Source organism: Lepisma saccharinum, chromosome 11 (genome assembly GCF_977018435.1).
Source record: "Lepisma saccharinum chromosome 11, izLepSacc3.1, whole genome shotgun sequence".
Taxonomy (NCBI): Eukaryota; Metazoa; Arthropoda; class Insecta; order Zygentoma; family Lepismatidae; genus Lepisma; species Lepisma saccharinum.
In genome coordinates this window covers 11,573,132-11,600,092 of record NC_139239.1, presented here as the reverse complement: position 1 = coordinate 11,600,092, position 26,961 = coordinate 11,573,132, and the positions used below count along the sequence as shown (strand labels likewise).

The 26,961-nt window shown below is 37.7% G+C and overlaps 1 protein-coding gene across 6 annotated transcripts in view; it reads left to right on the top strand.

The window, feature by feature from the left end:
• Positions 1 to 8,503: 8,503 nt before the first annotated feature.
• The window catches only part of Nckx30C (solute carrier family 24 member Nckx30C), a 277,663-nt gene continuing 259,205 nt past the window's right edge, over positions 8,504 to 26,961 (top strand). For all 6 annotated transcript variants that reach the window (XM_083130711.1, XM_083130708.1, XM_083130710.1 and 3 more), the window contains exon 1: positions 8,504 to 9,459. In XM_083130711.1, coding sequence (XP_082986837.1) covers positions 8,668 to 9,459 — 792 coding nt within the window. In that variant the 5' untranslated portion in view covers positions 8,504 to 8,667. The remainder of the gene's footprint in view (positions 9,460 to 26,961) is intronic.

Here is a 26,961-nt window from a genome sequence, read left to right as displayed (position 1 = left end):
TCGTTCTGAAAAGTAAGTTAACAGTAGCAAATAAAAGTGGATAATGGAAAATTGCGCAACTGTAAATGTAATTTTGGCATAATTTGCTTTTCGAATCTAAAACACTAAAATTACATTTCATATGGCTTTGCTTCGAAGTTGGTTCCCTCCATGAATCGCGAGGTTTTGCTCCTCTCCTGGGGACGGCGCTAGTTTCATACATGTTTCTTGCATTTGTAAAGAATTTGATCCATATTTTTCTTAATCGTTCCATGAATTGAACAATATACCCCTAATCTGCCACCCAAATGTCAGCCTTTCTTCCACGTAGTAAACCCTGGACTGCATTTACGAGATTCTGGACTCGCAACCAGTACTATCCTCTGCGGAGCTTGTTTTGTGGTTTTGTGATTTACCCATGTGTGATTGTGATTGTCCCACTTCATCCTCATCTTCATGAAGAAAGAAACCAATTAATCTGATCTCCCTCGATCACCTAATAAAGTATGGGCTATGTTAAATTCCTTCTTAATTTAAAGGATTAAGTACACAGTGAGCAATTGAAGGGCATCACTTAAGTGAGAGGGAGATTATATCAAGATTGACAAAGGAAAGATAGCCAAGCGGGTTTAGAACAGGTGACGTCATCAAGTCCTTCGCTACTTTTTTCTAGATTGCAGTGGATCGAGAAAAGTTTAATCAGAAGATTTGACGAAGAGATTACACAAGTATGCATTTTGAAACTTTTATCTTCTTCACTGCAAGTAAGAACTGATTTACATAAACTTATGTGTGCTGAATTCAGATCTGCTTTCAGTTTTCTCCTATCACGTCATTTTCTTTTGTAATATCGTTTTAAAATTAATGTACATTAATCAAGTTTGGAGTATTTTCAATGAAACTGAAGTATTATAACAAGTCATAGAAATTAATATTTTATACAAGTTTTGTCATTGATGTCAGTGCACCACCATAAATAGAAGTTCATAGAGTGTGAGTGAACCCTAACAGATCAAACAGAAGATATTTTGCGCCGTTTCACTGAGCTTCTACTGCAATTGACAGAAGTATCTCTCTTGAGGCACCAGCAGTAATCAGCCATCATGGCCTCATTCCACCGCCCTTGATATCTTGTTTCCATGGTTCTGATATCTTTGTGGAATCTTTCACCTTGCTCATCACTTTTTGCACCAAGATTCTCAGGGAAGTAATCAATATGGCTATTCAAGAAATGCAACTTAACACTCATTCTGCAGCCTAACAATTTCAAGTTTTGTAGCATTTCGTCAACAATGTGTTCGTAGTTTTCTGATTTCTTGTTGCCCAGAAAGTTTTCACATACACTTTTGAATGACATCCACGCTGATTTTTCCACTTCATTCATGTAGTTAGGGAAATGTTGGTCTTTCATAAGAATGCGTATCTGTGGGCCATCAAATACACCTGCCTGAATTTTGGCTTCAGATTTATTTTGAAACTTTGACCTCAGATATTGAAGGACATTGCTTTCCTGGCTTAGACTTGTTATGAATTGCTTCATGATGCCTAACTTAATATGGAGTGGAGGAAGGACAGCTTTTCTCTAGGAATCAAAGATTCACTCACAACATTTTTCTGTCCTGGTATAAGATCAGTACGTTTTGGCCGGTGTCTTCTCGTCCAGTGTTCATTTCGGTCTCTGCTATCCCAGAAACACATAAAGCAGGGATACTTAGTAAAATCAGTTTGTTGACCAAGAACAATTGTTAACACTTTTAAATCAGAGCAAACAATCCAGTTATGCTCGTTGTACTTTATATTTTCCAGCATGAACCTCAAATTTATGTACGTTTCCTTCAAAACTACTGAATATCTGTTACGTACCCAATAGGACCAAGTAATGTGAATAGTTTGCCAAAGACGAATAGAGATGGCAGCACCAGGCGTGCAAGGTTAAGAATTGGCATAATATATGTGAATAATTTTATAAATAAGAACAAAACAAATTGGAAAGATGAAAAACAATAGAATATATTATAAGAAGACAAAGAATAAATATGAAAGAAGTAAATTAATATATATATTTTATAAATCAAATCAGTAATCACATGTAAGTTAATATGAAAATTAAGGAAATCAAAGCACTGATACAAGTTTGTGTCTGAACAGATGTTGCATCTGTCTGATTGATTTACCATTCCCATAGGGGAAATTTTGTTTACATCAGTGGCGAGCGCGTTCTGATCGACGCCCCACAGCACTTTTTGGTTGCGCGGTTTAACCGTAGCACCTACTTGGATGCGCGTGTCAATCGTTTGCACCAAGTATACACTCTGTTGTACCTAGTTAGTGGTGGCGCGTTCCAATTGCAGCCCCAAGGGAGGATATTAGTATTATTCCCAAAGCTTAAAGAAAAAGGTTGGAAAAGGATAAAGGAATTCGTTAAATAGTCAAAACCTAAATAAATTGAAATCCAGAGGGAAGTTCACAAAGAAGAAAAGAAGGAAGTCCAGATCCAGAACGTCCATTAAGAGGGAAGTCCAGATCCTCCATATTGAGAAGGAAGTCCAGATCCAGACCGTCCATTGAGAAGGAAGTTCCGATCCAGAACGTCCATTAAGAGGGAAGTCCAGATCCTCTATATTGATAAGGAAGTCCAGATCCAGACCGTCCATTGAGAAGGAAGTCCCGATCCAGATCTGCCCATTACGAAGGAAGTACAAATAGAAGAATATCCAAATAAAGAAAATAAATAATAAAAAGAATATTGAGATGATAATTGACTGTAAACGAGAAAATTATAAAAGAATGTAGCTTATCATGTAAATATTCTTACTCCATGTATCCTGTGTTTAAATAATATATTCGTTTAAACGTCTCCATTGGAAGGTATCCTGTCTGGTTTCGTTGTCTACAAAGAACCCTACCCTGTAGATAAGCTAGCTGAGTTTTAAGATTAAGGTTTATGTACCTTTGCACCAAATGAAGGTAGCATATCCCAGAGGTATTGAGGGCAGCAAGTTGCCGTTATGAAGCAGTCCTGCTTTCATGCTCCTCACCGAACTGTCAACAAATAACCTCCAATCAGCAGCATTATAGTAGACTCCAAGGGCTTCAATCAAACCTACCCCGTTATTGCAGTACACCAGTTTATCCACCTTTGAAAAAAATGTACAAGTTCATTTTCCCTATGTCTGTACCAAGCAAACGTAGTTCCCGGAGCAACTAAATTCTTTTCTTTGAATCGTGTTCCAAGAAGTTCAGCACTAATTTTGGGTAAATACAGGTCTCTAACTAAATCGTTTAACTCACCTTGTGTGAACAGACGAGGAGAAGAAGGTCCACTTGTTTGAAATGAAGGATCATGTTCGTGTTCAGAGGTCTCTTCTGATTCACCACTGTTATCCTCTAGCTGCGTAGGTGCAGGGATTGGCAGTTCATCACTGTGTGTAAGGGGGCGGATGGCTGATATAAGATTGGGATATTTCACGGATTTCTTGTTCTTCTTGTTTATGCCTTGCATCAACAGAAGTAACAATCACTTGTGTGATCTCGAGGTTCCAACCACACCATTGGACAACCAAACTGCAGTGAAGCGCGTTTTCCTTTCACCCACTGATTCATGTTCACTGAACATGTACTACATATGTAATGAGGTGCCCAGGCTTTGTCTTGATCGCCTAGACGAACACCAAAATATGCCAAGTAGGCCTTTTTGTAGAAAGAAGTAATATTTCTCCTCTGTGTTGGCAACATATAACTTCCACAAGTGTAACAGAAACTGTCGGGATGATTTCTACACGCTCGGTGAGACATTTTTCAGCACCAATTCACACTACAATCTCAAAACTAGGTCTCCCATATAAGCTCACACACAAACACATATAGATCACCTGAAAGCAGTTAAATCCAAGACAGAAAAACAGTTCAACAAGTGAGCAGCATTTCCCAAATGAAACTAACAAACGCCAGTGAAGAAATTAGTATTTTCTTCAGCCCTGGCCCAAAACCATGGTAACGGTTGAAGTTTTTGCGTGCGATGACGTGGCCAAGTGAATGCATCACTTCAATGTGAAGTCACGTGAAATGACAAAACGACAGTGTTGCAGCATGCAGATATTAAACACCAGAATAAGAACAATGTCTAGATGAGGATGTGTACTACAGGCTGTGGAAAAGGAGATGCGATAGCCACTAACGTCGTCAAACGGTTGGGCGGGAACTTTACGTCACATACCATGAAGAAGTAATAGGATCTGAACTGATTATGTCCTTTGCGATTAGTCCACTCAGAATTAGTTCACTTCATCAAATGATTTACTAAATCTCATCAATTTACATTGTCGAGTTCATTATTTGTGTTCTTTTTGGTTTAGGTTCAACATCTTCTCCGAAGAGAAAATTATGCTCATTTCTTTGTTTTCCTTGACCCTGTACATCCAGGGTCAAGGAAGTCAGTAATGAGGTGTGTTACATACAGTGTACCTACAACTATAGATTGAATTGTATCTTCTCCAAATATGATGTATAAAGAGACAAACAGCCGGAGAACTAAGTGAGACGAGTGTACAATTTTATAATACTATTATAGTGGAACCACAAGCAAAGAAACCTGCGCAGACTCGCGACTCCTCTGCTCCGTACTCCAGTGTGGAGGGGAGGGAGAGAGTGGAGCATGCTCTCTTATAGCCCGAGTTGAACGGAAGAGGAGGAAGGTGCGCGGGGACTTTTCGACGAAGGATCTTTTTGTTGTGGTCGCTTTTATAAGTAAGGGGAACTGTGATTGGTCATTCATCTATTATATCACTTCGTTATCATCTCAATTGACTTAAATGGCCGGAAGTGCAATGTGAATTTATCAAATATAAATACAAACACGTACCGTTTAATAAATAACCAAAATAGAATGAAAAATTAGCAGTTTGTATTTTTATTGCTTTATGTGAATATGTAGGGAAAAGCGAGAGAAAATTGTACACCAATGGCAAAAGAAATGGTAGGCGAATTGCCCATCACTATTTTCCTCCAGTCTGGTTTCTCCAATCTGGTGATCTCAAATTGAAATTAACAGAGGACAACATCTGCTTTCCATTATTTAAAACAACACAGGATGTAGAACAAAAAAAAATGAAAATAGCGATGGACTATTTGCCTATTATCTATATCTTCAAGAATAAAAATACATCTAAATTTAGAACCACAGAAAAGAGCTTGTTATGTAACATTTGTTTTATAGAAGTTTATTTGGGTCACATTTTCCATTAAGGAACATTAACTTTAAAACTTTTTCTTATTATTACAAAATACACTACATTACTTCTTAACTTTCTTAAAGTATTATTGTTTTTACTAATTTAATAGATATAACTAGACTATAGGTTAATTTCCTTGTATTCAAAATTAGACATTAATATTATTGACATATCCCATATCATAGTGAGATTTGTACTTGTATGATCAAGTGAATGAAAATCAATGAATTAATATTTGTAGTTGGCTGTACGCCTTTAATTTTGTTTTAAATTAATGTATCAAGAAAACTATATTTCTGCCGTGAAGAAAAAAAGTATTGACGGATTGAGTGTATTCCAGTCGAAATTTATGTGTCTTTACAATTCGTTTAACTCCATTACATGCCCGGCCATGAGTAATTATCCTTAGGAGCGCACAATTCCTCCACCTTTTTCCAATTCATATTTCATATGATTGTTAAGGACCACTGCCACAGATTACCACTGCTGCGAGGCTTCATATCGGAAATTATTCACGCTATCTATTGTCACGATTAATACTACTGTTCATTTTCATTAATTTCTACATAATTCCCACATAGGTATGAGGATGAGTTTAAATAAATATGCCTTGTATCATTTTAAACTTAACTTCTGACATGCAAATGAATGATACTATTATTGCTTCAAATGTTCAAGTTATGAAATATCAAATTTATTGCTTATTTGCACGACATAAATATATGATTAGCGGATGAGAATGTGAATATATTTTACGTTTTATAACAATTAACAGTTTGTCAGAAACATAAGTGGAATGCAAGTATCATCATTTGTTAAAATAAAAACAAACAAACACGGCACAGTGAATTTGTCTTTGCTGTGAAATGTATTTAATCAAATCATCGTTCATCCTCATCGTCAAGCGTAAACTATGTGGAAGGGATAACCCTGGACTGCATTTTGCAGACTAACGAGGCTCTGGTGTCTGGACCTACGGCCAGTATAATCCTCGTAGGACTGTGTATGTGCTGTCCTGTGTTTTGTCCTTATGTGATGCACGCAGAATTTTAGAATCACTCACTCACTCTAAACTAAAGAAATATCACAACGTAAAATAACATAACAACACACTTCAGCAAATGAATTCCCTACTTTTCTGGATCCCGAGCAGTAGGTATTAATTCTTGACGTTTTCTACATTGCAAGTGTCTGGAACTTATTGGAAATTGTTAGTTTTCATTCCAGAAATGCAAAGACAATGACTTAAGGTGAAAATGGCGTGTAGAATTTGAGATTTCCAGAGCGTCGGGAAATTTCGGAGATTTCCCGTCCTGAAAATTTCCCGACTAGTCTAGAAATTGCGAATATTTCCCGTCCCGAATGTCGGGATTTAAAAAAAAAAAAAACCTTTCCGATCAATAATATTCAGTCCCGCATAACAATAAGTACCTATCGATATTTATTTTCAATTTGTCTGAAGCCACAAAATGTAAATGGGTGGAAATGTTCATTTGTGTACTCGATTTCGTGTGTTCAGTTTCTGGCATGGTTTCCTATCTGCATAGTGCAACACTAGCGCATAGATTTGGAATTCATTTCATGGATAAATTCACTTCTTACCGTCGTTTCGTCACACGAGTAAACAACGGATTGGCCCAACCTATACTTCTAATAACCTTGATTTTCTTCACGTGCATTTTGAAACAATAGGTAGACATTGTTGTATCAGCAATACTCGGACATTGTTGTAAGCCAATATCAGGGCATTATTGAAAGTCAATATCAGGCCATTGTTGGATGCCAAGGTTCTTAAAACAAAATTGAAATTAACTGCAAATTACTTAAGTAGATATATCCTAACTAATTGTCTTATACTAGCAAAAAGGCGGTTTCGTTAGAAATTGAAAAAGCGTAAAAAGAAAAAAAATCCTGACGTGATGAGAAGGAACGAAATGTCATTTCTGTCATCGCTGATGGTAAGCTTTCTGAAAATGTAATTACTTTCTCTGAAGCAAATTGGTCGCATACTTGTGTTACCCGTGCACGCTCATGTGTGTGTTAAAACAGAGAGAGGGGGGATACAAGCAGAGGAAAATGGTGGAAAGGATAAATAAGACCTACAACAGCAAGGAGAAAAGGCGAAAGAAATACAAAGGAGTTCGGGAGAGGGCAAGAGAGTACTTGTTTTCGAAACTGAAACTTTATATCTGCCCACCCTAATTTATCAGTATTCGGCTCCTGCCCACCGAGTCAAAACTTTCGGCGCCGCCTGTCGATGGTTAACACAGCATACCCTGAAATCAGATTTCCTAATTTGAATCATTCTGCTCAAGAAAGGAGTGTCCCTGTGGTTGTAGTCTCATTCGTCTCATTAATTCATCATTCAAAGAAATACAGTTATTGTCTTAATCGTGAGCTCGAATGAAATGCCAACTCTAGGGATCCCGGGTTCGAATCCTGGCCTGGATGTTTGTGAGTGTCTATTCATCAATTTCGTCATATCATAACTCATCCGCATCTTCGCAAATTAGCCAAAAGTGGCACAAAAAGCGAAGTAAAATAAACCAAATGAAATCGAATTAAATGCCTGGTTCATAGCTGTAACCGATAGCGCAGTGGTAGCGTCTTCGCCTTGTAATCAAGGTGTCCCGGGTTCGACACCCGGTGGAGGCACATAGTGGTTCGGATCCCACTTTAAACTGTAGGTCCAGTCCCAATTAGCCTTACTGTGCATAAAGTGGACTTAAAGCACCAAATCAATCCAATGATGCAAGAGAAGTGAATGCATTCTTAATGTGCTATTGTTTTTCTGCTAGTCATGTGAGGGGGTGCAAAATTATCTGACGTGTGATCTGATACCATCGAAAACATGCTTTGACGTGTGACGTCGCCTTGCTCTTGTGTTCGTGAGGTTGCTGCTACTGAAAGATAAAAATATTGATTTTAGGGCTTTCGTGAGAAATCACGCCTGCAAACCTTGAAAGCCAATAGCGTTATCGTTTTGTGTATTTATGTTAGCGGTTGATTTATCTGCGTAATTTACCCAAAAAGAGCTCGCTGAAGTAAACATTAAACAATTGAAGGTCGAATGCTACGGCACTGTTTCGCTAAAACATAATGCGTAGAATATAATGAATTCTCATTAGGCATGCTTGCACCAAGAAACAACAGAAGTGCAAGGGCAAGGAGTTATCTCGGAAAGCATGCTTCCTGAAGAAAAGTTAACGTTCCTTAAACATTACGAAACAAGTCACAATCGACTTTTTTTTCCTCCTTCGCTTCGACCTGCCAGTACCCTGTGCGCTTGTTCACGGGCGGTTGTGTTCAGGGACGTTGACTGCGCGAGGTAAGTTGCGCAGTGGGAAGCAGTGCAGAAAGTCTGTATCGACCGAAGCTGGAGAGCAGAACAGCGAGCACCCAGGCAGACCCGGAATGAACGTCCCCCGACCTAACTTGACCTGAACCGAGGTCAAAAATGAAGCAGCTAAGGTACCGAGTGGGCCGTCATAGAACTAGACAGCTAGTTATTACGGCCCTGGTGCCTTTAGCCTATCTTCTAGGATTGCTGCTAACTCAACCGGCGGATTACATACCCCTGCAAGGAAACCCGGCTTCGTCTACGGGCCGACGGCTCCTGGAGATCAGCAACGAGACGTCTCACAATGCAACTTTCCATCAAAAGGACCCGCTTTTCCCAAAAGATCTGTTCACATTGGAACAGTTGCGACAAGGTGCGGTCGTTTTACATATTCTCGGCGTCATGTACATGTTTGTCGCTCTGGCCATCGTGTGCGACGAATTCTTTGTTCCATCTCTGGATGTCATCATTGAGAAGTTGGACATTGCTGATGATGTTGCTGGCGCAACGTTCATGGCTGCAGGTGGATCAGCTCCCGAGCTCTTCACAAGCATCATCGGTGTCTTCATCTCCTTCGACGATGTCGGTATCGGCACCATTGTTGGCTCCGCTGTCTTCAATATATTGTTTGTGATCGGCATGTGTGCATTGTTCAGTAGAACAGTGTTGACCCTCACCTGGTGGCCACTGTTTCGCGATTGCACATTCTACAGCATTGGCCTCATCACACTAATCTTGTTTTTCCAAGATAACAAAATATACTGGTACGAGGCCCTGGTACTGTTCTCAATTTACTTATGTTATGTTTCTTTCATGAAGTGGAATCAAACGGTGGAGAGGTTTGTAAAAAGGATTTTGTATAAAAACAAAGTGACTCGAGTAAGAAGCACTGATCAACTGATGCCATCGGTGAGTAATACTTACGTATAAATTGCACATAGTAATAGAAGAAATTAAGCATAGATTAAGTACAGATTGCTTTTCAACAAGCCGTTTCACAAAATAAGTTCGTTGTACATCTGCTTATTTATTAACAAAAATCTTCCTTAACTATGCTGTAAATATGCAAACAGTAGGCCTATCATAGTTATCGTATCACTATAGAGCCGTAGAGACCTGGTAGATACATGTGTGTGCGTGTAGAATTGTTGTTGCCGCATGTGAATTTGTAATATCGACCGTCATTTTTTTATGCTGTAGTGACTGACATAAAGAATCAATCTAATTCTTTGCACAGTAGTCGGTGGCACTTATTTTACAAAACACAAAAGTGTTACCTTGCCATTGTACGTTATGCTTCCGAAAACTTTTCTATAACGACCTTGCTCATAATTCATGTAGGGCCGTGATAGTGTTTTAATGTGAATGCATGTTCAGAGAAATGTAGGTCACAGTCATTATTTGTAAACCTACTCTAAGTATAGAGCCATATTCTGACGTTCATCGTTTTAGCAAGCGGTAGCAACATTTGTTACATTTGCCATTGTACAATAAGTGTACGCTGGTAAGCAGAGCTTTGCATAGATTTCACAGGGAATAAAAATATCTACTCGCCTTCTGCACACAAATATTTTTCATTCGTTAATTGAAAATTCATAATAGACATTATTTCAAGTACCACCGACTGCTAACCAAAACCATTTACGAATAGATGATCATGATTTGAGAACAGTGCTTACTCCATTAATATAGCCTATAGTTAATGTTTAACCGTTAATAAGTTCTATTTTTTAAAAAAGTATAAATTCTAATGTGCCTCATGGGCACATAGATTCATTTTGCACGTAAAGTATAGTATGTAAAAAAAGAAGAATATCTCAATTCGTATTCTTCCGTCAGTGGATTTCCCGTATCAACAGTGTTGCCAACTACCGATAAAGGAATTAAACTACATTTCACCTAAAATTTGAGCAAGAAATAATTTTTAAGTACTGCAAAATCTTTCATCCTACGTTCGAAACTCAGATGTTAAATAGCTGTTAATGTTTGTTAAACTAGTGTTAAAATTAGGAGAAGTATAAGTGGCCCAAAGTAACAAATGTGCAACACAACACATCAGTCCGTGATTTTTCTGATGTGCCTGAACAGCGTCTTTGCGTTTTGAAATACTATTTTTTTGGCAGTGAAAGTGCTTGGCCCCTTGCGCTGATTAGTGATTCAGTTAACTCGAAATTTGTGCTTGTTATTTACTAAGTCTTGAGAAAGTTAGCAAGCTACAAATACGTCACTTTACAGTCGAATCTTTCCACTCATATAGATGCCACTCACCCCCACAATCTGAACTTTATAAAACTGAACGCTTGTTAAAATAATACACAATTATCCACGATTTAACTTCCTTGTGCAAAATGACCATATTTGGTTCTGAAAAACTCAGGGTGGCAACAGTACGCGTTGAGTTGATTCTTGTCTCGAGTGACAAAATTCGTTTCCTTAGGAAGACTGAACATCCTGCTTGCTGAAGTCAAGGAAGTGTGACGACACTCGAGGTGAAATTGACGTCACAGTACAAGAGTCACCTACTGAAGCACTAACAGTCCTCGCGCCGAGAAAGCGGAAATTGCCAATAATCAAACACCCCCTACATTCCAGTACAATTTGGACTAGTTCCGCTAACGATGCGATTGTACTGTCGTTGCAGAGAAACATAAAAGCATTGCAATTCATCAATTATTGCTGAATGAGAGATGATAGATGATATGAATGCTTTTCTGCAAAACATTTATCGCTAGATATCTTTGACGTGGATCGATGCAGTTAACGAACCACTTTTTTTAGGTCGAACGCTGGATAGATGATTACTTTGAAAAGACCCTTCGAAAAGCTTAATAGGCTGGTAATTCTGGCACCACTTATAACCGAAGAAGTTGTTTTCTCTCTTCTTTCATAAAAAGAACGGAAGGGGGCAAGTACAGTACAAGAGGTGAGACAAGAAACTCTCCCACCGATGTGCTGGGTCGGAAACGCGGCAAGCGCATGCGCGAACTTCCCCTATCGTGCACACAGGCAGGGTTGCCGAACGTCTTAATGTTGTGTGAGCACCGAGAAACAATGCGATCGACTTGCCTGTCTTCATTTAAAGTGTGTGTTTGTTTTGTGTGCAGCGTACTTGCTAGCATGGAAGCTTGCAGTTCAGAGAAAGCAAGTAAACTCTGTGGACGGAAAGTAATCCACAGTCAAGGGCGAGAAATTGTATATAATGTCAATGCATTTATGAAACACGAGGTGGGAGTTCGTATGTCCGAAAACCAGTTGCAAAGGAGGGTGGCTCGCGCATGTGGTGTTTCATTCATCAGTGTGAGAAGAATTGTACTAATAGAAAGTAAAGCATGCACTACGTTGAAGAAACACTTTCATACGCCCCATAGAACACGACCTCGCCGAAAAATCAAAAGTCATATAGACGAGTTCGATAAGTGTGTTGTTAGGCGTGTTGTGCACGAATTTCACCTTACGGACGGGGCTCTTGGCTAATTTACGAAGATGGGGATGAGTGATGAAATTATGAAATTGATGAATGGACATTTACAAACAACCATGACCGAGCGGGATTCGAACCCGAGATCCTTGGCGTCGCAGCGCGATGTGCTAACCACTCAGCCACAGGGTCCGGGAGAAGTTTATCCCAAATTTGACACGAAACACTGTTGTTGTTGACAACGCCTCATGCCATAACGTACAAATAAATCCTGCGCCTTCTTCCTCCTCCCGAAAAGACATGATTCATTCAGTGGCTCTTTCAAAACAACACCCCCTTTGACGCACACATGTTCAAACCAGAATTGTATTCCTTGGTGAAAATTAACAAACCCCGTTTGAAGATGTTCAAAATTGATTCCATCTTAGCAGAACGCGGTCATTCAGTTGTATGTTTACCACCATACCACTCAGATCTTCTTGCTTAGTTTTCTTGTGTTCTTGTTCTGCGTAGACATTTGACCCGTATGCACTGCCAACCCTGCTTCTGTGCGTCCTTCCCCTACGTATGGCTTGGGCGTGAGTCCGCGAGGAGTTTCTTGTCTTACCTATTCTACTGTACGTATTTCAATTTATTGGTAGTTTCATCTATCTCATACACACATGAGAAATTATGTTTTAGATGCTTCGTTATTTCTGGTTAGATATCAAACGTACTTTTCATGAATAAAATGCACTGCTCAGTGAATAAGTAGACTATGTTAAGAATTATTATCACGAACTCCGTTCAAGTATGTTACCCTGAGGTATTTGGAGATGTAAAGTGCATCACATATACCTATATTTATTTAAAGTTTTTCAACAAGGGTATTTTACTGAATTGCTCATAATTTCATAATAACAATAACAATAAAACTCAGCGCTGAATAATGACGTAATATTACTTTAATGAGAAGGATGATACTTCATTTCACTTACAAGCACTGGATACCGGGGGGGGGGGACTGATGGGGATACACTCCCCTTGGAATTTTGAGATAATCAGAAATTTCAAATAAAAGCAGTAAAAGAACTCGGGAAAAACGACAGTGGTAAATGCAAATCCCTCCTTACCATTTTTATCTGAACAACTTTTAATTACGAAATATATTTTATTGTGGTTCCCGCCTCCTAGAACGCAGCTATGTAATATCCTTCTTTGTCATTCCAGTCCGCTTCGAAAAAGTCCTGCGTACGCGAGTGCTTACAAGCATCATTATATCGACATTAAGGCATACGAAATGTACTTAGTCTATTGATTATCTGGAAATGTGATTTTTTTATCATGAAGCTTTCTGTTATTATCAGTTATTTACAATAATAACTGACAATAAATTTTCTCGATTCTTCGAGAGAAGTAAGGATAGGTCGTACAGTTTCTTCCAACCCTTGAGGGTTCATGGAGGGTTTAGGACCACTGATCCACTATATAACCTATGAAATTGGAAAACCGTAAAATTTTAGGATAGGCCAATTCTAGAATATGACGATTCTATCTTTTGAAGCAAAGAATATATTACGTAAGCAATTTTTTACAATTACGCTGTGGTCATCTTCACCAGACTGGTAAATGAAAGGGACGCCGACAATTCTATCGTCTTTCACGGACCTTGACTGGCGTCTAACAGGCTTCGTAATTGCTGCAGACGTCATAAAAATAACTCTTATTTTTTTATATAAAAAAAGAAGAAGATGGAAAAGGCATTATGACCTGTGATTGCCCTCAGTTTGGAGTCTTGCTTGTTGCAAGCTTGGGTGAGCAATGTGCTTGCGGTCCATTTTACAAAACCACTCGACTGTTCCCTATCTTCCGAAGGCTGTTGTTTTGCAAGAAGGATGCCGGTCAGTTAAAACCTGTCAATTAAATTTTCTGTCAATAAGTTTTCGGTGCGGAAAAGACTGTTAAACCCGTCTCTAGACCAAAACATCCATCTTCGTGCAGCCATTTGTCAGTTTGGTCGTCCGCTGCAATTTCGGAAAGAACGTTCCCCTCACGTTGTGGACAGTGGCGTACCCAGGAGTCTCGAATGGGGGAGGTTAGTAGTCACTGCTACATTTTACCTAATTTTCATCAGTACTTGGAAAGTTAGTTTCTAAAGTTACTCTGCTCAAGAAGTAACTCACAGTTGCTCTTTTTCAGCTAGAATTAACCCTCCTTTAAAATGTATTTGCCTTTGGAGTTACTTTGGAGTTATTTAAATAAATAATAATAATATTATTATTAATAAGCTATAACTGCGAACGGGGTCTTTTTTACTGATTACCATCTAGAGTGCAAATTAATTTTCATTAGATTACCATGATTACGTACATCATATGATTAAATATGAACCGTAGAGGCAAGAAAATTCGAAGCAATTCTTACTCATAAAGCATTACATCACGCAAATCATTTACTAAAAACAAATGTGTGTATCTACTGTGTGTATATGAAGATTAAAATTTTGTAACAATTTTTTAACGAACCATAATTTTAAGCTTTAAGTCGCTTTATACACACATAGATTAACCGGGACTGAAGCTACAGTTTAAAGTGGGATCATAACCACTGTTCCTCCACCGGATATCGAACCCGGGACCCCTTGACGTTACCACTAGGTTATCGGGAAGGCTTGAACCAAAATTTTTGTTCATTACTGTTGCAGGAAATATAGAAAAGTTAGTCTTCACCAGTGAAAAAAAAATCCAGGCCGTGGATCTCACAGAGCTGTTGGAGTTTTCTTCTGCTCAGAGAGGCTAATCAGGACTGGACCTACAGTTTAAGTGGTAATGTGTCTCCGCCGGAATCAGACCAGGGACTACATAATCACAAGGTGTCAGAGTTACACAAAGCCATGGGAGAAGCCCGGAGTTTAAAAGAAGCTAATGGTTTTGTCAGTACCATTTAAATGCAACAAAATTTACTTGAAGCGAAAAAGTAAATTATTAATTGCGTGCATTTCCCGCAGATCTTTTCTTCCTTTTCAACGCTATCCCATAATAATTACCTGTATTTCAGGAGCGTTATTCTTTCTCGAATCATATTGAAAGAAGTAACCGGTAAAATAAATTTTATAGTAAGAAAAGTATCCAATTCGAAAGATCTAAGGGAATACCGGTTTTCTTGGGACTCAAACCAGCCATTACCGTGACGTTATATTGGATGTCTCGACTAGCAGGTCAACTTTTCGGCGGGGGCGATATTGTAACGTACTATCTCTCCCTCGCGGGAAACTAAATATTCATAGAATTTTCGTCCTTTTCGACGATTTATGTTACCCTGTGAAACGGAGAACTCCTACGAAAGTTCCACGTATCAATCACCTCAATCGCTTTTGAGACAAGCCAAGTCTTCAGGAAAATGTTCGGAGTAGACGTCTAGCAGTCACGTTCCTAGAGGCGCAGAAAAGAAGTGATAACTTTTAGTCCTTAATCAATACTTTCCGTCATCTTTATCGTCTTCTTTCAACTGTTATGTTGGAACACTACGATTGCACTGGCCGTTACATCTGCCCTTTTCTGCATTGGCTCGTCAACGCAGAATCATGAGCGGGCCTCTGCTAGGTATTTGTTAGCGTAACGTGCTACTCAATCTGGGGTTCGGTGTTCGACTAGCGAATATTGTACAAGTGTTTGTCTTTCCATCCTAACTTAATACTTCGTGCTCACCTTCGCGACGACCTCCGTGGTTAGCACAGAACAAGGGTCTTGGGTTCAAAGGGCATGGATATTCTCTGTGAGAGCCCCTTCATCAATTTCATCATCGTCATCGTCGCGCATAAACAAAAGTGTCAGAAACGCGACGCTAAATAACAAAAGTAATCAAATATTCGTACTCACCTTCACGGTTAACCTTGATGTATGAAAGCGTCGCAGGAGGAACAAAAATATACACTTTTCAACAGATCCAACCATAGTTTTTAGTCCAGTCCACGACATCCTCAGATACGGCTCATCGCTATTAAACGTACAGTTTAAGGTGGGATACTAACCACTTCGCAATGATTTTCAACCAGGAATCGAACACGCGACATGGCAAACCTAACAGAATAAACGGTGAAAGCTATTTGAATACTCGTACCTACGGAATGTACAGTGGTGGTGTTACGAAATAGTTTTGGGGTTGTCCTTAATTTATATTATTTATTAGGGATGGACTGACATGTAGCCTAATTTTTAGCAATGCTGATGAAGTACCAACATATTACCGATAACCGATATTTTACATATCTGATATAAAACTTTAATTTTTTATGAAAATCTTGATTGTTTCATTCACCTCCTCAATAAATTTAAGTAACGAGGTGACAGCAATAGGTTTTGCCTTAGAAAAATAAACTACACACTTAAATATTTAATTTACAAAACTAAAATATATACAAATTATACCTTGGTATTCACAAAGAAGAAATAAAAATTGAAATAATTTTATACTATAGGCTATATAATATATCATAATTTAACTGTGCTAGTAAAGCATATGCAGTTTATTATAACTTATGATTACAGATTGTTTGTTAAAACCTACATAGTAATCTTAAAGAGATCATCACCTATGATACAATTTTTATTAAAATTACGGCGGAAATTTTCAAATTTTAAACCACCTTTGTTGACACGAAGGCACGTGTCCCCTGTTAGATTCCCGCAAGGCGTAAATGCTTCTTTGTGATCCTATCGTAATCGGTTTGATCGCTTCATCGTCTGTACCATTACTACATCCAGTTTTTCTAGCCTAGGAAGCCCTAAGAGCTGCGGTAATCTTACGTTGCGGTTTCTTCCTGCATCTACGTTCATAATATCCACATAATCTACCGATAACAAAGGCTGATACTCATTTGCCTTACGAATCAAAAACGTTCCAAGCCTTCTTACGAGCTACATTCATTGTCGTTGATGCAACCAAATCATTGTTGCTAGCAAACAAGCGTTGGAAATGAAACTGATAATGCCATTACGAGCAAATGAAGTGATTTTTAATCAACTGAATAGCCGTCATTTCCATGGGCACGAGAGCAGTTACACCGCGCTTATTCTTTCTCTCTCTCTCTCTCTCTCTCTTTCTCTCTCTCCTGTTAATCGAACTTGAATACCTTACGACCAATACAAGGAAACATATTACACGAAAACACTATATTTAACACTGAAGACATAGGACAATTTTTGTCATGGTGTTACATGTCTGATTTTCACTAGACATAGTAGGTGCTTCATGCACGTGCAGTGGGATGCACAAGTATTGCTCGGCAAATTGGCCACTGCTTTTTTTCATTTATTTTCCTCTTGCATTCTATGTGTTTTTAAGGAATACATTTTCATGTATGCTGTTGCAGAGGTTGACAATGGCTTACTTAGCATTTTGTTTCAATTTTTGAAATTCGCATTCGAAAAAATAAAAGTGCATGAATGTGCTGTTGGACAATTTGCTTGGTAATACTTACGCATTCCATTGTATATATTGCGACATTGTCGTTTCAGATTCCATTGATACATTAATTTACCACCATTAAGTCATTGCGCACGACAAAGTAAAAATGACACCTTCTACTCGTTAGTGACAGGCTAGGTCTGGGTTGCATTATAGTTAGATGATAATACATTATGGTGCTTAGTACAAGATATAATGAACATATTAATGTTTACTTGTTTTGCTATAATTATTGCGAAACGATGAAATGAATATCGCTACACTGCAGATTATCTTTGGGTCGTGCTAACTGTGAACTAATATAACGTTCGGTCTAACAGCTTTAATATCACAGTTTAAACATAGAAAGAAAAATGAACGAAAAATTAATCCTTTGACACATCCAAATTTTAACAAAATGCCATTATTGAATGTATAGTTTCCTTCTAGTATGCTAGATTGACAACAGTGTCTTACTGTTTGGAAACTAGTATTATTTTCAATTTACCTAAACGAGAAACTCAAAGTAGGTTTCCCGACGTCCGTAACGGAGTTGTTACCACAGCGCTCTACGATGCTAGAGATCCCGGGTTCGAATCCCGGCCTAGGCATGGGTGTTCTTTGTGAGTGTCCCTTCATCATATCATCACTCATTTTCATCTTCGCGATTAGCCAAAAGTGGCAGAAAAGCTAAGTAAAATATGACGTTTCGGGCATCATTACGCCTTCAGAATAAAACATGCAATTGACCCAAAATATACAATTGTAATTATTTTGATGGAACCGCTGTTTAATTCAAAAGTTACCGCTGCCAATGCTCCGTTATTACATTTCATGAACGCGCTTCATTCTCCTAGTGGATTAAATATATATACACACTTATTGTGCAATCACTTAATGTGTCAATGACGAAACGTGAAGGTTTCATGAAATTTATTCCTATTTTTAGGTCTTTTTACACAATAATATCAACAACACATAAAATTTCAAGCATTTCATATTAATAAGTTTGGTACAGTACATACTGTCAGTTTCTCAATAGTCCACTGTAATGCCACAGCTTGTACAATCATAGAATTTAGTACTGCTGTATAATTTATACATCTGACAATACTGTATAATTTCGGCGCTACTAACGACGTACGTATGAAACCGCGAGAGATTACCTGCTTCGTGAACAAGTTTATATTATTTGTGGTACGAATGTGAGTAACAGGAGCGATAATATCATGTGTGACGTAGGTTGGATGAAGCTTTTCATAAAGTTAAACAAAACGTCACTCTTTGATTGTTCCTTTCCACATTCGAATCATAATTAAACGTATGTTAACGTAATTAAATTAATACCATCTAACTGTAAACAGTATTATTATTCAGAATGTTAAGTACCACTTACCACCTCATGTGACATCATCTTCTCATGTTTATTGAATATCCAGGACGAATTCATCTGCATATATTCCAATGTAGGAATCGGTGTATAATCTTAAAAAATATATATATTAATGTTTAGAAACCACGTATAAAATGACCCTGCATAGAAGTCTCACTCTGTATATGAGTGTGTAGAGAGAAAAACAGAAAGTGAAAGTATTTTTTTTCCCGTGGGAGTGCACTTTATGCAGAGATGGGCTAATCGGGATTGGACGTACAGTTTTAAATGGGACCCGAAGAATTGTACAATATTTTGCTACCGGAGATCGAACCCGGGATCCCTTGATTACAAGACGACATAGTTGCCACTTCTCCTAGAGAGTAAGACGAAACTAATAAAACGAAGCAGGAGAAAGGCGAGTGAGTTCAGTTAATTTTAAACTCCACTTTATGCATAGATAGGCTAAAAGGGATTGAGCATGCAGTTTAAAGTTGGATCCGAACCACCATGCGCCTCCACCGGCTATCGAACACGGGACCCCTTGATTACAATGTGTTGACGTTATCATTAGGCTACCGGGGAGGCCAAGAGAGAGAGAGATAGAGAGAGAGATGAAGACAGGTAGTTAGAAGGTAGACAAATCAAGAACAGAAGAGGAAAGAGAGGTACAATTTAATAGAAGGGAAAAATAAGTAGGCATCTTTCTCCTTACCTGAACCCCCTATGACTCTATACAAGTAGCCAGTCCTCTTTAGCCCTACCATTCAACTTTCAAATTATTCCCAAGCATCATTGCTGCCTGGTGACGTAGCCTTTACAGTTTACACAGTTTTTCTTTAGCGAGACGATGCCCTTGAAAAAAGTATTCGATTACATCGTTATGATCTCTATCTTTTGGCAGTATTAAAATTCTTTTAAGTCTTAGGTGTTCTTTTTTTTATCATGCGAGAAGAATTCCTTATCTGCAGTGCATTCCTTTGAAAACATTCGTCGCTTGAGAATTTTGTTGCGAGAAGCCCAAAAACGAAAGTGAGTCACTAACTTCTTTATAAAGGTTAGTAGTCAGTGGTGGATGAAGACATGGTTCGAATGAACTTTTTTGTGCTGTCCCTCGCTGGGTTCATTCAAAGTTTATTGTTAGTTTGGGTTATTGCTTAATTTTGGATGTTACGGCGATCACCTTTTTAGATATCAAGAGGCGACCACGATTTTCTCTTTTGGACAGATTTTTATTACTTTTAAACGTCTCGAGGGTGATCACCTACATTTATTAAACTTAAAGTTGGGGAGCAATTGACTTTTAGACGTGAAAAGAGGGAGCGTCAGATATCACTTGAGTTCAATAATAAAGATAATCAAATTCTCATGTGCAAGCTATGTAATTGTCGTGTTTCATGGGATCGTTGCAACTCCGTTGTGAAGCTTATCAAATCAGATAAACTTAAGAAAAATTATTTCCTGTAGCATGTGTTGCTTACCCATTGTTTACAAACCGCCAAGTAAGGAACAGTCAAACACATGGGTACGATGGCAGCCTTCCTAAAAACAAATATATTTTCTGTTTGAAGACCCGAATAGAAGGGAGTTTATAAAAATAGAACGAAACTTTAATGCAGCTTCTACGCACTTTATATTTTTTGTTATAAATTAAACCTTTTCTGTGCAAATAAGGTAAGGCAAATACAGATCAAAATATTAAACTGATCATCTCACAAACGTTTGATGTTTTACATGATAATGTTTCAGACAATTTGTTTCAATATGGAATTATTAACTAAAATGTTAATGTTGATATGTACTACGTAGAGTTTGCTACTATCTTTAATCGATTTAAAACACCAAACACACCATTTATATTCATCCTTATCCTTTCCAATAGTGAGATTTCAGGGCTTCATGAAGGCAAGAATATTTTTAGGGAGGGACTTCCTTTCTCCTTACCTGATTAGACGGCGACATTACATGTGTATTTTTTCATGCATATTTACTTATGCACCTGGGTGAATACAATTACATATTCATTAAAAAATATAGACGATTTTAAAATAAAATTTCACAGGTTTTTGTCTGTTATCTTTATTGATAATTTGTGTGCATTTTTTCGTTTTTATAAGCAATTTTTCAGCTGTTATCTTTATTTATGATTTCTGTGCGATTTTTCGTTTTTATAAGCACTTTTCCAGATCTTTAACCATTTACTATTATATTAATTGACGAGGAGTTGTTTGTTTTAGATATCTCGTGAAGTCGTCCCCTCCGGCCTCCCACTTAATCCACTCATAAAATTAGTATAGGTGGGTGCTGAGAGGTTAAAAGAATTAGTATTTAGAATCTGAAACTGCACATAGAGATGTATGAAAAAACTCGTAAAGTCCTTCACCCAGAAGTTTGATTCGTCAGAACTTGGCTACCGTAGAAAAAATCACGAGTCTTATAAAATGGTTCTACCTATGTTCACTTCCAAATTACAATAAAAATAAAACATACACTTGATTTTCTGGAAGACAGTATTATTAACATTGTAACAGTTTTATGGCATTCATTTAATTATTTAAAAAAAAATCAAATACAGTATTTTTCATTTTACGTGACGTAAAGTAAAATTACATACGGAAAAGAGAGTTACAAATCCTTACACAACATCTTTCTATGTAAGTAGTCTTTGATTTACAAAAGTGTCTTATTTGGTGGCATAGATCATTGTATAGTTCAGTGGGTAGTCTGTGGAACAGGGAACACTGGGTAAGGCACAACCTTGGCTTTAGGCTCTCGATAGTGGATTTTCCGGAGTAGACTCCCGCTTCTTATATTCCCATTGGTTATTTATTTCAAGAATATGTGATCTCAAGTTGGGTCTCTCGTCAAGAGCGTGGAACAGGGTTGCTACGCGTCTGGAAAGCCTGAAAAACAGGGAAATGTCAGGGAATTTGGCTTGTCGGGGAAAAATCCGGAAAATGTCAGGTTCTTGTGATTCCACTCCTTAAAGAAGATTCAGTTTAGAAACTGGTTTCTTTCGTTCTTATGATTCTCAGTCTTGTGCAAAATTATGGTTCCTTCGAATTTCTGTAATAAATTTTCACTTTTATAATACTAGATATTAGAGAGAATATCAAAGTAAAACTTGCAGTCCAGATATCTGATTGATAACTAAAGCACATCGACAATATGATCATAATTATCGGAAAAGTTGGTGATGATGAGGTTATCGTCTATTATTTTATAGATCTTAGTCTTGTTGGCATTTTCTATAGAATTCCTATATGCAACAAAAATTTCTCCAGATGCTGTGTAAGCAATAAAGTAGCATTTTCTACGACACTATAAATCTGTCAGAAAATGAAAAATTGTGTATGGTTTATGAACTTTTTCTGTTGTGTTTATATTGTGGAGATCTGTTATGGTGAAATAATGTACCTCTGTCAACTTAGCCTGAAGGCTAGAAGCAAGTGATTGTAGCACCCAATACATTTGATGCCGATTATAATTTTACATTTTACTCTTCGAATTTTCAGGTGTTCTTGTGTATGTAGAATGAAATTTCTAAAGTAAAGTCGTGAAAGTGAATATTCATAATAATTCATGGATTATATATATTTAATTGAAAAACACAAGGTCCCAAAGCAAAAATCATGATGATAAACGTGTCTGAAAAAAAAAATCATTTTTGGGCTGAAAAATCCTGGAAATGTGAGGGAATTTCATAATCAAATAATCGTAGCAACGCTGGGAATTCCGTGACAAACAATGGCTAGGAAGAAATTTAGAACGGAGCTAGAACCAAGGCTGAGAACAGTGTTCAATTTGGAAAGAAATGAAATATTTGTACTGAGAGCAATGGAACAAAGCCACCATACGCATGAAACCCTTAGTAACTGTGAAGATATTGTCATAAAGGGAACGTCTTCATCAAATATAACGCCCAGGTCATTCAGCGCAACAAATACTCGAATGCATATTTGTTATTATTTTACCACACATGGCTTCACTTAATTCTTTGGAAGGCACTTGAAAAGAAAATACACGAGAATAGTCGTTTTGTACATCTTCACAAAGGGCTCCATTCTTTCACACGGAAATTCCCGTACTCAACAATCGTCCGAGAGGCCCACCTCTATGTACTTAACCTTCGTAAAAAAATGCACTCGGCTAGTTTCAGAAATTACTTTTTGTTAAAAAATTGCGCTGCGCTGTTTCACAAATCGACCTGGGCAGATGTAGAGAGAAAACTCCCCCTCTTTATTATGGATTGAATGAAGTCATGCCATTCTTGCACGACCGGTTGCCTTAAAGAATCTCCATAATCTGCATCACGCGTTCACCAGGGAAATCCACGGCCCTGATATGGTTTATGTAAGAGTTTCAAAAGATCGATATTGCGTCACTACTACACCGTATTACTAAATTAGAACTCCTGCAGAAGCTGGGTATCCAAGGCTCCCCACTTAAGCCATTTTTATTAACGCAAAAATATATTTATTTGCACCTTGATTCATTAATTAAATTATACTCAGGAAGGAGGGAGTAAGAACATTAATTTTATGTTGATGTTTGGAGATATTGCAATCTTTTATCTAGATATTTCACAAAGTGTAGATGCTGTTGTGGCAAGTTTAAAATTTCCGAAAGTTTGTTGACCCAATCTGTGGAACTGTGTTACAAAACAAATGAGCAGATAGTGTGCTGGACGCTGCTATATCATGATTCGGAAATAATTCAATCAATCATTAATACTTTTTTTAAATCTAGCTATTGCACTTCCGAGGAACGTCAGCTTTTTCTTTGTTACTCACTTCTGACTTGGGTGTATATCGAGATTGAACTCATTTTCACCGAGAAAGTTCTTCCAATTCAGAAATTTCATCTTTCAAACTATAAACTGCAGATAAGTAAACGCATATTGTAATATATTTTTTTAGATCCTAAGGAACGCACACGGTTTAACTCAGAATTCAGCCTCGCAGAATAGTGCGTTACAGCGATTACTGATTATACGCTTTGATAATGGCTACTCCTTATGATAACAGTTCAATTTAACCTTTTTTTAGTGCGAAATGCAATCTTAAGGAATGAATACGTTCTTTCAAGTGTACGTAATTCTCGGAGAGGTTACTTGAGTTTAGTTGGGATTGGAGCCACCGTCTCCAAGGCAAGAGGTTCAATCATCACGGTACGTCGTCATTTACACATCTCACTTATGTATATCACAGTTACATAAACATTACATACGTAACATTTGTCGTAGGAAATGTGAATAAAGACATTACGATTTCCTCCTGTGACCATAAATTATAAAATTATTCAAAAAATATAACAAGATTGTTATTAAAAGTGAAGGTTGATAACTCTTCTAAAGAAAGAAACAAAAGCAGTACCGCAGCAATAAATTATTCAACTAAGCAGGCGGAGATGGTTAATTTCAATATAATTTCCATAGTGGTTTGTAATCATAAAAGGGGATTGCCCTAGTCAACTAACTTAATTTCCTTCGCAGTATATATTCCGTATTGAAACCAGAGGTTGGGGAGCAGATTTTGCAGATATAAAATAGCCTTCACGTGATCTGAGTCACGCAAATATATTTTAGGCCCCGCAATTGTCATGTAATTTTCAACACATGGGAGTTCTTTCTTTTTTGTTTCGTTCTGAGAAAGAAAAAGATAAAAAAACAGCAGGAAACTATTATTACTGCAGTTCCGCGTTACCCCAACGTAACAGGACACGCCTCATTTTCATTATGAGGATTCGATGCATGACTGTTTCAGGGCCAAGGCGTCCATTTTAGCTTCCTTCTCAGGATGTAGAAGTCACTTTTTGATCTGCGACGCTGCTTGGAGTGAAAATGTTCTATGCACATTTGCTATTGTTACGAATTATAGTGATAACTTCTTCCACCAGCAACCATGCCCAATTGATTGCAAATATATCTATGGCATTATATCAATTATCTCATTCATTTACTTTTATTTTAATACACCCTTGACTTCATTTTGCAGACTACCGAGACTCTGGCGTCTGGACTCACAGCCAGTATAATCCTCTGTGGGGTCTGTATTAGGACTTGTCCACACGTGCTTGTGATTGTCCTTTCATCCTTTTCATTTTACCACCTTTCATCCCCATTTTCGCGATTAGCCAAAAGCGAAGTAATATAAAATACATCAAAATACATCAATCAATCGATCAACTTTTATTTTGCGCAATCATGAAGGAGAACATCATCAGACACATAATATGTACCGAAAACAAGATTTCAATTCTAGGACAAGATAACACATGCCTAACAAATCGAATTGAAGATTAGTACATTTTTAAAAGTTACATTCTCGCAGAAGATTGTTCGCTTATAATAACAGTAGCAAGTAAGTGTGCCATTTCTGCAAAACATGTGTTTTTCTTTAGTTTAAATTCAAGCACTATCCTGTTGTTAGGCATTTGACATTCTAGTGCTACAGTTATTACTTGCCTTCCTCAAAATGAAGTTTAAATCTGCAATTCTTGTCAAAAATAATAATAGGAAAATTACGATGTTAGAACGCATTCTCAATTAGTGTGCGTGTATAAGTGGGGGGATATTTCCTTGGTTGGAAATGACATGTGGAACTTTGGAAATATAAGAAATTTCTTGACTTCCACCTTCAGTTCTTACCACTGACATAATACAAATATTTTTTGTGTAACAATCCAAGGACAAAAATATAAAATTTCATACACTTTCTAACCTTCAAGCAAGTAAAATCTCTTTTTCCTCTTTTCATATAAACTTCGTATTTCACGATATTTCGAAATTCGACATTCCCATATTTTGTGCTTGTACAGTGGGATGCACAAGCAAATTGACCATCACCATGTTCATTCTCTTTGTTTTACTCAATGAAAGCCTCAAGAATCGAAACAGAACGGCAAACAAGCTGCTAACAACTGCACCTGCACTCCTTAAATACACTTAGGGCAGAGAGAAAAAAATATGAAAATAGTTGGACAATTTGCCAAGAATACTTGTACATTGTATAAAAACTGTACTGAGGGCAAAAGTATTGTAAACTACATCCTAGCCCTCTATCTATAAACAGCATAGCATACACATCTTATAGAAAACCAATTCACACAATTTAGGATACACCTTGGAAATAGCTGATGCGACATCCATTATGTTTGAATTCAAGAGTGTTTGGTTTTCCTATTACGAACAAGGAACCGCCAGGCAGGTGCCTGTCAATGCCACAATGAGCAAACCATCTAACAGGTTGGCTTATAGATTTTTTTCCTCGTCACAATCCAAATTCTTCCTTGCATCAAATTACTAGTACAAGTAAACATCTGAATTATAGAAAGCCCTTTCCCCTTTCGGCATTAGCTCTTACTGTTAGTCATTTTCTGCCATGAAAAAAAAAAAAGATGCTCGACTCACGGGACGAAGTATGTAATAAATCGATAACTCGACAGGCGAAATGAATTTATAAGTGACCTAAATATGTCTTCCTTGAATTGTTCAAGTTGACAGTTCTGGGAAATCCATTCTCCGCTCAGCCAGGTGGAGAATCTGATAGGATGCAAGGATTACATGATTGATGGCGTTCCTTTTGCACTCTTCGCCCTTTCATAGTGTCTCGTTGAACTTCTTATATTACCTGTCATTTGGGATAAGATTCTGGTAGCAGATGGAGCTACTCACAAATAGTTAGGTTAGGGTAATGGGGTACGTTCAAAATAGCTGTTTGTCCGTCTGAAAAGAAATAGTCTACGATAACTCTTTGAAAATGAATCATGTTACAGATTTGATTATTGTATTGTGGTGTGTTTGGAAAGAGTGAGGAACTAGCATGAGCTAGAAATAAGGAAGGGTTGCGAGAGGTAATTCATGTCGACTCATTGGGGATGAAATAGGCGGATGTTCATCCTTGGCAAAAAGAACGCCTATGAATTTATGTAGTCGAATTACAAAATACCCATTTATTCCCATATTTCTGATAACTGGTACAACGACAGACAGATTCACATTTAGGTGTTAGGTTGGTCTTCTCCTAAATGGATGCTATTTCGTTGCCTACACAACGTTCTTCCTTTTCCACCAAAACTGCGATCATTCACCTCTCTTCGTCAACGCCCTTACCACATCTTGCACTCGCACCGCTCCGCATTCTAGCTCATGTTGTCGCTTACACTTCCTCGTTCCTCATTCTTTCCAAACATACCA